At 38.1% G+C, this 16475-nt stretch overlaps 1 protein-coding gene across 4 annotated transcripts in view; it reads right to left on the reverse strand.

The window, feature by feature from the left end:
• The window catches only part of LOC126175633 (tyrosine-protein phosphatase non-receptor type 4), a 171935-nt gene that overhangs the window by 85901 nt on the left and 69559 nt on the right, over positions 1–16475 (reverse strand). For all 4 annotated transcript variants that reach the window (XM_049922520.1, XM_049922522.1, XM_049922521.1 and 1 more), the window contains 6 exons: positions 15035–15155; positions 5389–5476; positions 3462–3614; positions 3091–3323; positions 2458–2634; positions 2225–2381 (listed from right to left, as the gene is read on the reverse strand). In XM_049922520.1, the coding sequence (XP_049778477.1) occupies positions 2225–2381; positions 2458–2634; positions 3091–3323; positions 3462–3614; positions 5389–5476; positions 15035–15155 (929 nt within the window). The remainder of the gene's footprint in view (positions 1–2224; positions 2382–2457; positions 2635–3090; positions 3324–3461; positions 3615–5388; positions 5477–15034; positions 15156–16475) is intronic.

Raw genomic sequence — 16475 nt, forward strand, 5'->3', positions numbered from 1 at the left:
GTACACTCGGCATATAGTTCCCTGCAGTCTGTGTTAAACAACGATCATCACAGATGAACAAAAATAAATGCAAAAATCATCAGCATACAAAAAGGGGGGTACCACAGGCCCCACAGCCACCACAAGACCATTGACAGCTGCTAAAAAGAGAGGGACACTCAAAAAGAGAACCCTGTGGAACCCCACTCTCCTGCAGAATGGAAGTGCTATGGGAGGTGCCAATCTGTGACTGGAAAGTGCGCCATCAAAGAAAATTCCAGATAAAAATTGGGAGCACGCCAGAGGCACTAATCGTGTAAGGTGGCAAGGATGTGGTGGCACCATGTGGTGTCATAAGCTTTGGGCAGATCAAAGAAGGCTGCAACAAGGTGTTGAACCGAGACAAAAGCCATTTAAATAGCAGACTTCAGGCGACCTAAATTATCTACAGTAGAGTGGCCTTGGCGAAAACAACCCTGGGTTGAAGTCAAAAGGTCCTGGGATTCAAGGATTCAATACAGCCTTCCACTCACCATACATTCAAGTAACATGCAAAGGGTACTGGTTAAACTGACTGGACGATAGCTCAGCATGTGAAGATGCGGTTTACGTAATTTAAAAACTGGAATAATGACACTTTCTCGCAATTGGGAAGGGAATTAGCCCTCACTTTAGACATTGTTATAAAGGGCAAGTATATGACATTGATTAGCCACCGATAAGTACAGGAGCAGTGTCCGGGCAGAGAGCAAGGTTTCTGGCGAATTCCCAGTTGCCCAGTTGGAATTGTAAGGCTCCAGGCAGTGGGCAATGAAAAATAAAGGGAGTCATTCCACGTGGTGTTTGAGAAGACCGAACAACTGAAATGTTATAGTCTTCTGCAATCTCTCTGACAGTTAGTCTTTCAGTGGCATGCACAATTTTGTTGATGTTCATAACAAGCAATTTTACAGGTTCCACAGTGGGACAGTCTTCTGTTGGGGAAAACCTGAGGAAGAAGGAATTGCTGAAGTAGTTGCTGAAAGAATGTAATCGGTCAGACTCCATACAGGCTCGTCAATGCCGTCACAGTGGTGGAGCAGTTGGGATGGCAACCGAAGAAAAGGCATCCCACTCAGCATTAGCAAAGGCTCACATGGGAGGGCGTCCAGGCAAATAATGCTGAAGAAAAGGTAAGACAATCAGAAAATGATTGTGTTGCACAAATCACCATGAACTCCTCATTGAACAGATGAGCTAAGAAGGGAAGATCAATGGCCAAAAAAGTTCCACATGCCACACTAAAGCGTTTGTGTGCTCCAGTGTAAGTCCTGCCAGCAGGCCTTCAACAATCCTGCATCAAACAGCGGTCATAGTGGCACCAAATAGAGAGTTACGGGTGTAAAAATCCACAAGGAGAAGGGAGGAAGCTTCCAAAGGAGAGCAAGAAGAGCAGGAAACATAGGAGGGAGGAGATGACAACTGCATATTGTTACTGCTGAGTCTAAATGGGTCTGAAAGGTCACTGCTTCCAGCACAGTATGAAGAGGCACCCAGGAACCGAACCGACTGACAGACAGACAGACACCACAGGATGCTTGCAAAGGACCAACCCAGTTCTGGCAGAAGGCCTGGAAACCACAAAGAGTCAGCAAATGAGTATCCACAGAACGAGATTCCTGCAGTACAACACAAGCTACAGAATAGAGAGGAGGAAGAAGAGACTGCAATTCTGAAAGTTGATGATAGTAACTATTACAGTTCCACTGGAGAGTAGTACAAGAGGCTAGATGGTGGTCAAACAGGCCAGAATCGATCATTGTGCCGAGTCAGTGTCTGTCACCAGTAAGGATAGACGACATCCATGAGATGGCAGCACTGTACGCTGCACAGAACTTGAGTGACAGTGATGAGCCTGAGGACTGTTTTTGATACTTAAAATGGTGATGTTTCCATTACAAGAACAGCATGTAAACATTAGTTTTCTCCATTTGCACAGTGTGACATCTATTGAAATTCATTGCCAGTTGAATGAGTCACTTGTCCAATGATGAAAATTTTTGGCCAACGTATATACAATAGAAATGCCAGTCCCACACTGATAACTTTTAATACCCAGATTTTACAAGAAATACTCTGGTATATCTTTCATTCCTGACATTCTAGCATGTGATAAAAGTTAGCTATGTGCTCTATAACACACTGTAACAGTAGGAAGTATCGACACGAGAGAGAGAGAGAGAGAGAGAGAGAGAGAGAGAGATACCTGTGATTGTGTATCTACATATCCAGGTATTTCATACACTCCAGTGCTCACACTTCGATCGGTTTCAGGCTCATCATCTACATAACTCAATGTACGGCTTGCTGAGAGAGGTGAGAAGTGAGGTCTTTCTTCAGTGCGATCAATAAATCCACCCTCACTGAAAAAAATTATATTCAGTTTTTAATGTCTGAATCATATTTTCCTATTCTACTTCCATGATCAAAGGTACTTACTCATCTGAAGGGTGGGAGGCTTCACCCCACGCCCTGCGCGGTTCTCTAGCACCCAAAGAGGTTACTTTGTTATCGTATGAACGAGAAGGTCGTGTAGAAGGAATAAGTTTTGATTTCTCTTCAGCAATTACTGGCACAGGGACTGTTTGGCGAATAAGCCGCTTGCTGGGAGAAGACCTGCAACAGTACGTAATATCTCAATTTTCAAGTGACAAAAATTCTACAGTGTCTAAGGGCCACTGCAAGAGTGTGGCATTGTTCTTGTTAATACAGAGGCATATTACTGAATGGAGTACAGTTTTATCAAAAAATTTATTAAAATTTGGAAATAGTGAAGGAAAACAATGTACAAAAGTGAGAAGAGGACTCCAATCAACTGCAGACAATTGGTGGGTGTGTCACAGGCACAGAAGGCTCACATGAAGACCCTCTTTAAGCTTTTGTTTTCCTAATAACTTTAGTCACACACACCTATCTTTTTCTTTTTAAGTGACAACACTATTAAAACAAACAGCTATCATAAAACAACTGCAACAATAAAACCAGCAAAAACTCTCTCACTTTCATACAGAAATGGCTCTATGTGAACATTTAAAATCACAACAAAAAGCATAAAACATGTTATTACTGCACCTGATAAAATGTCTTTCAAGCCTGGCTCTGTGTCTTCCTTCTTCTATTGTCTGGAATTCTGTGCGGCCAGAATATGTGAATTTAGAGCCAAGAGATAGGTGAAACCTTCTGGTTCGAGTCTGTGGTGAATGCAGCCTAAAGAATGTGTGATACTCAACACACGATTTCCATAAATTTTTTGATGATCGGTACGTTGTCATATTGAAACCCAACAGGGTATCATAATCCTCAGACTGTAACAAAGATGACATTAAATAGTAAAATATGCCTTTTTCTTTACGATACTATTTCACTAATTATTAACTAATAGAAACAAATTTCCCGTGTTTATATAAAGGCACTACTTTTTTTAAAAATTACAAATGACTTACTGGCTCCCTTCGAAGTTGGATGAAGAATTGCTTCCGTTTGAAAGATATCTTAACTATCTTGGACCATGAAAAAATGTTAATTCTTATTCCATTGTGGAACACTACAAGTCCTAAAGATGTGACTCCAAGCTGTATATCTTTATTTGTTGAATCCTGTGTACACCATCAAAAAGCAGTCAGAGACAGGATATAAAAGCAGATTTATTAATACATCTAATATATTTCTTATTCGAAACACTATTACACACAAAAACAAATATGTAACTTCTTCACAGATGAACCTGAGAGTGTGCTAAATCTATATTAGAAAAGATCATTTATTGATGTATATCATTATGGTACACAATTAGTAAAATATCAAAGTTTAATCAAACGAGCAAGGACAATTAACAGTAATAGCACAAAATATTTTGAAAATACTTCACAAGAGACAGACTTGGGCATCGTAAACAAAAAATAAATAAGTACCACCACCACCAACAACAACAACCACCTCGATGTAATGCGCGATAAATTCCTGAAATTATCTGACTCCTGCCTAAACCAGATGACAATGACATCTGCAAGGTCTCTAAACTTTAACTGAAGTTTCATAGTACGTAAGTTTTCAAACAAAACATGACACAAAAACTTCTTGGAACACATGCTTTGTTTAAAAACACGTTAAAATGGAACTACACCCTAATCTCTCCGAGATACAAGAAAATCCAACATCCTCCTGGCCATCAGTCTACAACTTTCATGATATGAGCAGTCACGAGTTTAAAAAAAATCACTTTTTTCCCAAACCCCTGAGGATTAAAGAACAGACATTTATATATAATTTGTATTTAAGAAATCTACTCCACATGTGTATTAGTGAAAAATGTATGCAATCATGTGCAAATCTTAACAAGTGTTCTGAAAAATGACACACACCATCTGTCTTCAAGACTCTTGGAACATACAGGTACATTAATGACATATGAGAAATGTCAACCAACTACTCTTCATTCAATTTTAGGAAATCCAAGAGGTAAATAAGTCAGCAGCTTTAAATGTTCTTGATTATTGCAAACATTTTTACATATTCCATCTTTTACACCTGCACAACGGAACTGGCACTAAACCCAAGCTTTTTGTGAGCCACCAAATGACACTGATATGATACAAAAATAATGCCTGATTGTGCACGTTAAACATTCTCTGCTAGTACGACTGTTAGTGTGAAGGAACACCAATTTTCCATCCAGTTGCTCAGCCAATTCTCTAACAGACTTGGGAAAAAAAACTCAATTTTATATAAATGTATTTTTAAGTTTCCCCTATGAATTCATCAGTTTCAGTTGAAAACCATCCAACCATTGTCAAGGAATGTTGATGATAATTCAGGACTGAGCACACGTCTGAGATAGCAAGAATAAGGAAGGAAATAAGATCCTTTCTTTTCAGTGGAACTATCCTGACATTTCAACTGATTCAACACAAAACACCACACACAAGCTCACAGTGATGCTCAGGCAGAGTTTTTAACCCAGCTTTTCCTGAATGCTACTCCAACATGCTAACCAATGTCCTACCTCACTCAGTATCAAAAAACAAAATAATTATGTCCTAACTGCACGTTCCTTATGAAAAATATCAAGCCTGTATATTCTGGCCAGTTCAGTAGTACAGAATCCCAAAGATCTTAATGCTTTCATTACAGGAGCAATATGGTATTTCACCATTTGAGAGAATCACTACAGGGAATAAAAAACTGGCCTTAGAAAGTGGAATCAAATAGTGACAGCTTCATCAATTGCTACAGACAGCTCCCACCAACCAAAAGAAATCTGGTTTTCTTTCTTTCTTTCACTGACTGCTGTATCTGCATCACAGTAGAACATGACAGTACATTTCCTCAAGAAAATGAAAGTGAATTCGATGTCTTCAATATTATACTTACTCTAGCACGATGCAAGTCCACACCATACATATCCATCCTCTTTGCATGTTCAAGGAAGTTGAATTCAGCATCGGCTGGTGACTGGCGCCTTGTGGAGAAACACAGTAAGCATTATAAAAATTGTGATAAAAACATAGCACTAAAAACAAGACTGGCTTTAAAAAATTGTAAAACACTGAGAAATAATGACAGTAATAGTAAGTATAAGAGACTCTGATGAACTTTTAGGCGAAAGTAAACCTCTTATACAAACATCAACACTTATTTTGCGTATAATGATAATCACTTTTTTTGAGGGAAGGAAAACAAAGTACCAACCAGCAAACAACAAATCTGAGTATGAACCATCAACACTTTCACATAAAATATATCAAATTCAATTGATGCATTGTTTCTTCACGCACAGCCCTCCTCCCCCTTAAGTGTGGGGTACTTGGGAATATAAGCATACATGAACCTAACTTGACATCCGGCTCTTTTGTGGATAATTGGTTGCAGCACCAGAGAAGCCATAGTTATGGTCCCGAGCACAACCCATACTGAGCAATTGGATGTAGAGCTTGTAGTTGAGACCTGCATGGATGTGTAGAGGCATTGTGTAACCATGGTTGTCATATGCTATCCAAAGGTGGTGACAGCATAGTGGTTCACTCCCTCAATTGACACCTTGCTGCATTTAGCATTTTGCAAGGCGTGTAACACATTGTTTCCATATTGCAACACTTGGAAAGGTCCAGCGTATCAGGGGTGACAAGGGGCCCAAACTAAATCCGTGTAGAGCACGACACAGGAGCAGTCCACCAATGCTCTGCATGAAAAAACTGCATGTTCATCAAGGTGCAAAGCATGTGGCTATTGGTGCTTTGTGACATGTTTCTAAATTTGCTGTATCAATGGTGGTAGTTCCACCTGATCTGGCAATGGTGCAGGTGTGAGGTAGTCAGCCAGAATCCTCAGTGGCTTCCCACAAACCATTTCAGCCAACAATGAATCACATGTCAGATTTATAAGCCATCTGTAGTCCTGAAAGGACCAGAGGTAGTGCTTCCATCCAGTTCTCTTGATGACACTTGTGAGTGCCCTTTAAAGTTCCATACCATCTTCAACCATCCCACCGCTGACAGGATGATAACTTTTGGTGAGGTGGCACTGCAAACTGCACAGCTTATATATATTTGTTAGAAATGGTCTATTTTTCACCTCACTAGGGTGTATTGTGGAAGTAAAATATTATTTTATACAAGAACCCATTGAGATCCCATCTTGAAATTTTGCATGCATGTAGTCAGACTGGACAACACATATAATTTTTATAAAGAAATCCAAGGGTACATATTTTGGAAATTTCAGAACATGTTTTTTTTGGAATAGTTTAAAATTCTCAGATTTGGGTAGCAGTCATGTTACATATCAAATTGAAGGGAATTTTTAGAGGAAAACAATGGTGCAATTTTGAGCTCTCTAGGTTGTATAGTATTTGAGCTACAGCATTTTAAAACAATCATTGATTGATCAAAAACAGAGATTTTTTTATTTTTAAACTCAAAAGCCAAAGATTAGAAAATTTTGAAATCTCAAATTTAAACTAGTGTTAGTGGGTACATTACCTGAAAAAAAAAAAAATTCATCCAAATCTATGGGGTCATGGTTCAAATCGTGCAGTACAATTGGTTGATTTGACATGGAATGACCCATGTGTTTGCAACAAATGCCAGAGGTAGTAATGGTCGAGTTATATGACCAGGTGCTATACTGTTATAAATGGTTTATTTGCCACTGTCCTGCTGTCAGTAACCAGTTGTGGGAGTACACTCCTTTCCCTGGTGGTGCTGTTTGTAGGTGTGGCAATCTGTCACACCTAATCCAAACTGGTCTCAGTATTTGAGTAACGGCATGGCTTTGTGCACTTCGCAGCTTGGGATATAAAACATCTATGATACCAGAAGATGTTAGTCAAGTTAGCTCAGTACTTGCTGCAATCTTGAACATCGTGAATGTGACCTTTTATTAGGGCCAGTCAGCAGCTGCAACACCTGAAAATGCTTGGTCATCATCTCACCCATGACACACAGACTTCTGATTTCTTTGGATAATCTCACCGAGTGTTGGTACAAGGCGACAGTGCACTGAGCAGTCATGTCTTTGGGTGAGCACGGTGTTTGTGAGCTGTGTTTAGCTGAAACATTGGCAGCTGCCACTGAACCGCAGTCACCATAGCAGTGGAATCTAGCACTGCACACAGCCTATCGACAACTTGCAATAACTTATGCAAACATTGTCCTCCATGCACAATCGAAGCTAGCTGTATCTGTGGAGGCAGCTGCTGGTGCCAGACATGTAACAACAAGTCATCAGAAACCACACTACTGTCAACCATAGCAGGTAAATGTCTTCAAAATTCCAATGGGATTTTGCCATCACATTTTTCATGGTACAGCATGTTTTTAAGCTTTTAGTCAGGGAGTTTAGTGTAATGAGCCACTAAATACGTTCTCTGAGAGTATGGTAGACTCATTGTTGAGTGGGTGCAAAATAATGTCCAAAGCTAAAGTGGTCACTCACTGGTCCAAGTTGCTGTGTACCATATTTACTTGAATCTAAGCCGCACTCGAATCTAAGCCGCACCTGAAAAATGAGACTCAAAATCAAGGGAAAAATTTTCCCGAATCTAAGCCGCACCTGAAATTTGAGACTCGAAATTCAAGCGGAGGGATAAGTTTTAGGCCACACCTCCAAATCGAAACAAAGTTGGTCCATACAGTAGTTTGGTTCGAGTCTTAAGCTTAGCAGTTAAGCTTTACCAGGTAGCCACTGCTATGCGTCAGACGCTCCGTCCGTATTTATATGGGTACCCTTCCTTTTTCACGTGCTTCGTCTGGTTTACATTGATTGCTTATTTTTCTTTGATCTGACAAGTGCCGTTCTCTGTGTTATAGATGTTTACGTCACTCTAAGCCGAAAATGCATTTCTGTACTGTGTCATGCATTGTTTGTCGCATTCTGATAATGAGTGTTTACAGCCTGTCGCCGCTCGTGGCATGGCTTGCTTTTGTGCGCGCTACCGCCGCTTACAATTTTTTTTTTTAAAAAAAGAGAGGAATCGTCTCATTAGCGAAACAATGGCAAGAGACTTATTTGTTGTTACTTACACTGCTGCTTTCTTTGATAATGATCAACAAGTAATAGGCTGTGTATGATAGAAGATGTTCTGAACGAGAGTTAAGCGAAAATTTTTCTCCGTTGAAAATCTTTGCAGACGCCTCTTTAGTGTATTATCTTCTGCACAGAAATTAGAGTCATCTTAGATTTAAAAATCTAGTCAATTGCCGTGCTTCAATTCTGACTGTATCACTATTAGGCATAAGAATAATACGAATATAATAATATAGTTTTGTAGTTTATTAGGCAGACAGGATTTAAATGAGATAGCAGCAAACACGAAAGAATACATGGCAAAATGTTTATATTCGTATTATTCTTATGGTGAAGAGAATACTGCGTGTGATTCACAGTTCATAAAAGTTCCTATTAGCAACCATCTCTTCTCACAGGTAGGAAAAAATTCAGAATGTAGAGTTGGCCATATTGACGAACATCCCAAACAGTCTTGCCAGTCGGATTTTCGTAGTACATTGAAATGCTGCTACATTCGAAGATGAACAATACGGAATTTGTATTTACTTTGTTGGATAATGTATGAAAATGCAGTGGTCGAAGCTCGGGGCAGAGAAAAAAAGCTCGTCTTCCACCTTTTTTAAAAATTTTTTTTACTGACGCAGAGGTTTTGGCGCCAGTATTTATCTTTGTGCCTGCAAAGCATGCCTGTGTAACGCTACATATATTCGACGGCAGAAGTTAGTTGTGGCGGCACCTACCAACATTTTTCAGAACTTTTGCTTACTTTGCATTCGATTCTAAGCCGCAGGCGGTTTTTTGGATTACAAAAATTGGAAAAAAAGTGCAGCTTAGATTCGAGTAAATACAGTAAATTACTCGTGGTCTGCAGTAGCCTGTTATGTGCGAAAATGCTTTCCAGAACCACAAACCGTATTTCAGATTGTGCAGGCATAAACAACATGGCTGACAAGGAAGAACCACACAAGTCTGTGGGTGGTAAGTCTGACATGAGTGGTCACAATGTGGATGAGAACATTGGAACCAATAACCTAGTTATGTCTATATTTGATGTCGCTTTTCGGCATAGCAGGGTTACCCAACACGGATGATTGTATTTGGTTCGAGTTCGGATTTACTGATTACACTGAGTTCATTGATTGCTGTACAGTCGAAAGAAGCTTCTAAATCTCTCTCTCTTGCTGCATTTTGCTGCCAATGGTGTGAAACAGTTTATGCATGTCCTCCATGTCAAAATCTCATTTCACAGGACACAGAAAATACTTGTATACCGTGAAATTAATCTTCTATCGGTGTCACCAATTATGTAGGCATAATTAATACCTGTATACAAATATCATTGCTAATTCTGTAATATTTGTAACTTCGTGGCGTATTAACACATTTCTTCCCTTTCCTCAGTATAAGTGATCATCATAATGATGGGAATAAAGGGAAGAAATGTGTTGACACGCCACGAAGTTACAAATATCCTGATACCGATACCTTCCTTGTAAGTTTAAAATGGGGAAAAAAGAGAATCCATGACACACACACACACACACACACACACACAGAGAGAGAGAGAGAGAGAGGGGGGGGGGGGGGGGGGGGGGGGAGTGGAAAGTAAGATCAGGCTCACCAAAAAAACATTGAAGGCAATTAAAAATTTGTGAGGTTCAGCATCAATGCCATATACAAGGTGATAAAAACATACAGAGATTTGCACTAATACAAACCCCCCCCCCCCCCTCCGCAACCCCCACCTCCCTAAAAAAAAAAAAAAAAAAAAAAAAAAAGAGACGCCAAGGACATGGTGAAAGACATTAAAGTCACCTTGTAGACAAGTATTATGTTAGATGTTAGGTCAGGAATTTCTTTTACTGCACTTACATGTGTTGCCATTAATCTCAAATGACATCATAATGGCCCATTTGTCAAAACAACATTTTTAGTGAATCACAGGAAAACAATAACAGTTCCATTACTGAAATTACATCACATTTATGTGTTTACAAACTTCAGGAAGGATACAGAATTGCTTCAGCATGTCTCATAATAAACTGCTCGTACAGAGAGATTTCAAACAGGGCTGTAGACCCACATTCTTGTATGTAGTCCAATGTATTTACTGAGTAATCAAAATATTAACCCAGCAAAATGAAGTTCTCATTAGAATGATGATACCACACTGGTAGCTGTAATTCCAACGAACTATTATGCTGAAGAATTTAGACAGAAAATTTCATTAACAACCCGAAGGTTATGGTGCTTTATCTGGTTTTCACGCAAATTCTACATCCATAGTGTCATGGAAGAACTCCAATGGTGTATGGACTGAAGAACAGGAGCTAGTGGCAAAGTAAAGCTTTAAGACTGTCTTAAGCATGCAGCTCAACTGAAAAGAGCTCTACCACAACAAATATGTTTTCATAATAGTTTCCCTCCATCAAACAGTTCCACATTTTCTCATATTTTCTATGCTTCAGCTCATGATGATCACTTTTAGATGGAACAGCACATGTTGCTGCAAAGCAGGAGAATCATCATGCTGCTGCAAAACAGGAATATCATTATGAAGACACCATTTTCCGCATGATGCCATATCTTCCGTGGAGTTTTGAAAGGTTAATTGGGAACTTATAGGGGCTACTGTTTGCAAACACCTCAATAGGTAGAAACAATACATATGATTAAACATTCTTTAACACATTTATCAAAATGTAATGGTATTAATCTATGATGCAACTAAATTATGGGCAACAAAATCATACACAAAGACATCCTCGCTTTGAAGCATTTGGCTAATTCAACTACAGAATTAAAAATTTGACCAGCATTTACCAACACAGAACTGAACAAATGAATGGAATTTCTGAAATTTTCGAATCATGAAATCCTTCCTCCCTCTCTCTCTCTCTCTCTCTCTCTCTCTCTCTCTCTCTTTCTTTCTGTGTGTGTGTGTGTGTGTGTGTGTGTGTGTGTGTGTGTGTGTGTGTGTGTGTGTATGCGCGCGCATTTTATACTGGTTGTGCTTACTTTTATACAGTGTCCGAAACAACAGAAATTGAATTTTAAATTATTTCACTAGTGTTTTGAAAAAAACTGGTAATTACATAATTTCCAGATGCGGTTGACACATGTGATAAAGATTAGCAAATTCTATGATACAGAATTTCGAAGTCAATGAGAAGATTGTGAACAGAGGATACTGGAGAGGCTATTTCAGAAGGAGTAATATGAACATCAACAAAAGCAAAACGAGGATAATGGAATGTAGTCAAATTAAGTCGGGTGATGCTGAGGGAATTAGATTAGGAAATGAGACACTTAAAGTAGTAAAGGAGTTTTGCTATTTAGGGAGTAAAATAACCGATGATGGTCGAAGTAGAGAGGATATAAAATGTAGACTGGCAATGGCAAGGAAAGAATTTCTCAAGAAGAGGAATTTGTTAACATCGAGTATAGATTTAAGTGTCAGGAAGTCGTTTCTGAAAGTATTTGTATGGAGTGTAGCCATGTATGGAAGTGAAACATGGACGATAACTAGTTTGGACAAGAAGAGAATAGAAGCTTTCGAAATGTGGTGCTACAGAAGAATGCTGAAGATAAGGTGGGTAGATCACGTAACTAATGAGGTGGTATTGAATAGGATTGGGGAGAACAGAAGTTTGTGGCACAACTTGACTAGAAGAAGGGATCGGTTGGTAGGACATGTTTTGAGGCATCAAGGGATCACAAATTTAGCATTGGAGTGCAGTGTGGAGGGTAAAAATCGTAGAGGGAGACCAAGAGATGAATACACTAAGCAGATTCAGAAGGATGTAGGTTGCAGTAGATACTGGGAGATGATGAAGCTTGCACAGGATAGAGTAGCATGGAGAGCTGCATCAAACCAGTCTCAGGACTGAAGACCACAACAACAACAACAACAACAATCACAATGCATAAGATTAATTGCGTAAACTGCACTTGCAGTGTCGGCATCTCTTGCATTGTGTGCTGGTGGAAATTTGCTGATGCTGCTTGAAAGCAATCAGGTGACAGTGTATGGTAGCCAATGAGAACTGCCGAATCTAATGATTTTTGGCAGAAAATATGAATCTATTACATTTGTTCTCAGACCAAGAGTATGACTTACTGATCCGTTTATTATGACTTTTATCATACTATTTTGTACATAGTATAGTCACAAGTAAAACAAGTACACAGTTAATATTTAAGAATATTCAAAACAATTTTTTACTAAAGAAAAGCTCTTATGAATTAATGGGATTCACAGTGAAAGAAGACTCTCCAAGCTGCTTTCACAATTTTGTAGTCCTATAGTGGGAACACTACTTGTTTTGCACCATTACAGGTACACCCTCAGGTGAAGCACTGTTAATTAAAATTAATTTTCTAAATAAGGTTTTATAAAAATGAAAATAATTTAATAAAATTTCTTAAGAATATTTGTCAAACATGCATTACCTAAACAAGTTTTTAATTTTTTTAAAAAACGTTCACTCACATGATAGCCTTCAAAAAATCAGAAGATAAGATGTCTCATAATTGTTGTAAATCGAAAATTGTAATCCATTATAGGCTGTCATTAATGGTAAAATTGGCATTAACCATCAGCAGGTGAATGTCAGACTGGACACACACAGCCACAAGATCTAGCATAAAAAATAATTGCAGCCATTAAAATTTAGGGCTGAAGCACGTAAAAAAAATTTTGAACAATGTTTATGGTCTGTGAAGTTTATGATTTCTTCAAAAGTAAATAGTACCACCTACCCAAAGTACTAAATCATTGAAGGATCACTCACAATTAAGCAAATGTGAGAATGGCGACAGTTTGTCATGCCAAAGCTATGGATCGGTAACTGGCAGCGGTGTACAAGCAGCTCATATTGGCAAATAATTTATACCAAGTTTGAAAACACAAATCATGCAATTTCAAAATATGAACATCAATGAACCTATGGTAAAGAAGTAGTTGCAGTATATGTGGCCAACCAATATCATGACCTACTGGTTCCATGTCTGCAAGAACAAACACCTGTTTTAGGAATGTGTTTAATTATTTTTTGCTTTTATCAAGGTATCTCTGCAAAAGACCCTTGGTTAGTAATGTCACTTTCATTTTTTGGCACTTGCCATAGGTCTACCATAACTGTCAGCCAGATATACTGCACTGGTAGCTTGCCAAAGATTTGCTCCTTTTCATATTTTTTCATTACAGATAATCACATGATTTGTGGTGTCAGACTCTGAATAAATGTTTGCCAATGTGAGCTTCTATAACAACACCAATTACCAGTCCCTTGCAATAGCACAACAAACCACCCCATTTTCATTTCTGCTTAATGATCCTTAATTGCTTTTGTATTTTTGGTAAATGTTATTATTTACTTCTGTAAAACCCAGAAAAATTACATACCAAAAACACTGTAAAATTTTTTTTTACATACTTAAGCAATAAATTTTTATGCCTGTAATTATTTTTTATATTACGTCTTGTCATCTCATGTTGGCATTCACCAACTGGTGGTTACAGTAACCTATGATGGATTAAAACTTTTTATTTACAAATGAACTATGGGACACCGTAACTTCCCAACTGGTTAAGGACTATCATGTGAGTAAAATTAAAAAATTCAAAAAATGCATGTTTAACAAAAAAATTTTGAAAGTTTACAAAAAAATTCCTTTTATAAAATCTTATTTTAAAAACTGCATTTTAATTAACAGTGGACCACCTGAGGATGCACTTTTAACGGAGCAAAACTGGTAATGTTCCCACTAAAGGGTTACAGAGCAGCTAAAGCGGTTCGAATCCTATTAATTCACATGACCTTTTTAGTAAAAAATAGTTTTGAAGATTCTTAAATATTAAAAGGATGAATTTTAAAGTTTTTTATTGATTTTAATATTTATTTGGCAAATGGAAAAAAACTAGATGTGCTGACAGACTGAGCTGTAGCTACACTCAAAGCCATTATGTTAGAATGTGACAGTCTGCTCCAGTCAGCGAAGCTAACGAATTTGAATGGAAGGAAATTAGATGTGCTGACATACCTAGGTTAGATTGGAATGTGACGATTTTCTTGCAAGATGGTGAAGTCAACGAACTCAAAATGAAAATATGATTGTCATAATAGACTGATGTTTAGTGTAGCCCAAGATGTACATTCGTCATTGCAAAATCCTATTTGTATGTCTTACTTCTGATTTTGCCAAAATTTGCGACAGTGGGATTAAATTCTAACCTACTAGAATAAAATATCAGCTAATTTTATTTATGAACCATCGAAAATTATGAACAGGCATTTTGAACTGCTAGCAACAACTGACACAATTCTTCGTATTCTGTTCTCATTGTTCATCATATGAGTTGTTAACCTCAGCATGCAATGCACCTGCCACCAACATCACAAGCACACTTCTACTAATAAATTAAGTTCTGTAGCGCCTCAAGACTAAAACACTCCATTTTTAAAGGTTCACTTTGATGATAATATGCTGAAAACTTGCATTTACGTACTTGTGTAATTTATGTAGCTCTGTGATTTTCTTTTCCATCTCTTCTGTTTGACCAGGTATCAACTGTAGCCCAGAAAGATATCCAGGAAGGTGTTCATCAGGTTGATAGTCGCCCAGCTCAGCTGCAAAAAGCATAAAATCATTCTTGAGTGTGTCTCCAGAATAGGAAGTAGCGAAGTTAGTTAGTTAGTTTCATGTTAAATGGTTCCTTTGCACAACAAATCATTATGATGTGGAGTGAGTCATTTTATGTGCACGATGGAAATTAATTTTTTAATGCTGCTCTATACTGAGCATTTATATGCAAGTTAGTAATTCCTACCTACAGCCTTTGTTTCACAGTAAGAGGAAAAATAGCTGTGAACTATACAGACTGCCTGAATACGACATTAATTTATTACCCACAATATACCCTCACCTTCATTATAGCTGTTGATCTGTGAAGCAACCCACCTTGGTGGTCAAATTATGAATAGCAGCTTGACATTTCGTTAAAAGAACAAGATGTAGTTGTAGCAGCTAGCAACTGAAATTATCTAACTTGGCAAAAAGAAAATGTAATAAGAGAAATTTCTGATGTTCAGACAGAAAAACTGGGAAATAATAAAATATCCCGAAACTGTAATGCAGCTGTCCAACACCTCTCTTATTTCACGAGTAGTGCCCTATGCTCAGAACTACAGTCCATCCTGTATTTTCCATTGGTTTACTTTCATTAAGGAAGTACACCATTTTCCATCATCTCTATTACATTCTGGTCATTACTGTCCTACTTACCTGTATAAGACACTAAATGTCACATTAAACAAGATTCTTACTGGAATCTGAGCTTAATCACTTAAATCTCACATTATGCCAGGCCAAAGCAAAACTAATGACAGTTGCCTACAGAAAATGTAGTCCGACTGCAATCAGCAGTACACAACATTTAAATTTTGCTTTTATGTGCATAAAATTGTCATGGAATCATAAAAATGTTAGACAAATGCACACCTTAAAGACAACCATATTTTGGTAGTCCTGCAACAGTACCAGGTTTTGACTACCTCAGTGTGGTCTGGAGCCAACACAAGTAATGGTATCACAAAGACTCATCTGAACACTGCACGAGTGTATCACTGAATACACTGGTATCATTGGATACACTGGGAGTGTGTTCAACAGTTAGTCAAGCTCAGCTCACTTGTGAATGACATCTAATTCCATGTTATAGGTAGACACACTGCATAAACTAAATGAAATAGATGTATGTAGAGATTATATGACATTTTCTGTGACTTGATTGAGCACCTCTTGGTGGCTATGAAGCAGGCAGCATTATTGGGTCACTGAAAGTAAACTTGTAAGAACAATACAATAATCAGCCAGTTGGCCAACATCAACATCATAAATATATCGGGTTTGTTAGAAATGCAATTTTATCTCCTTTCGACTCCTGTTGA

Source organism: Schistocerca cancellata, chromosome 3, assembly GCF_023864275.1.
Source record: "Schistocerca cancellata isolate TAMUIC-IGC-003103 chromosome 3, iqSchCanc2.1, whole genome shotgun sequence".
Classification (NCBI taxonomy): domain Eukaryota; kingdom Metazoa; phylum Arthropoda; class Insecta; order Orthoptera; family Acrididae; genus Schistocerca; species Schistocerca cancellata.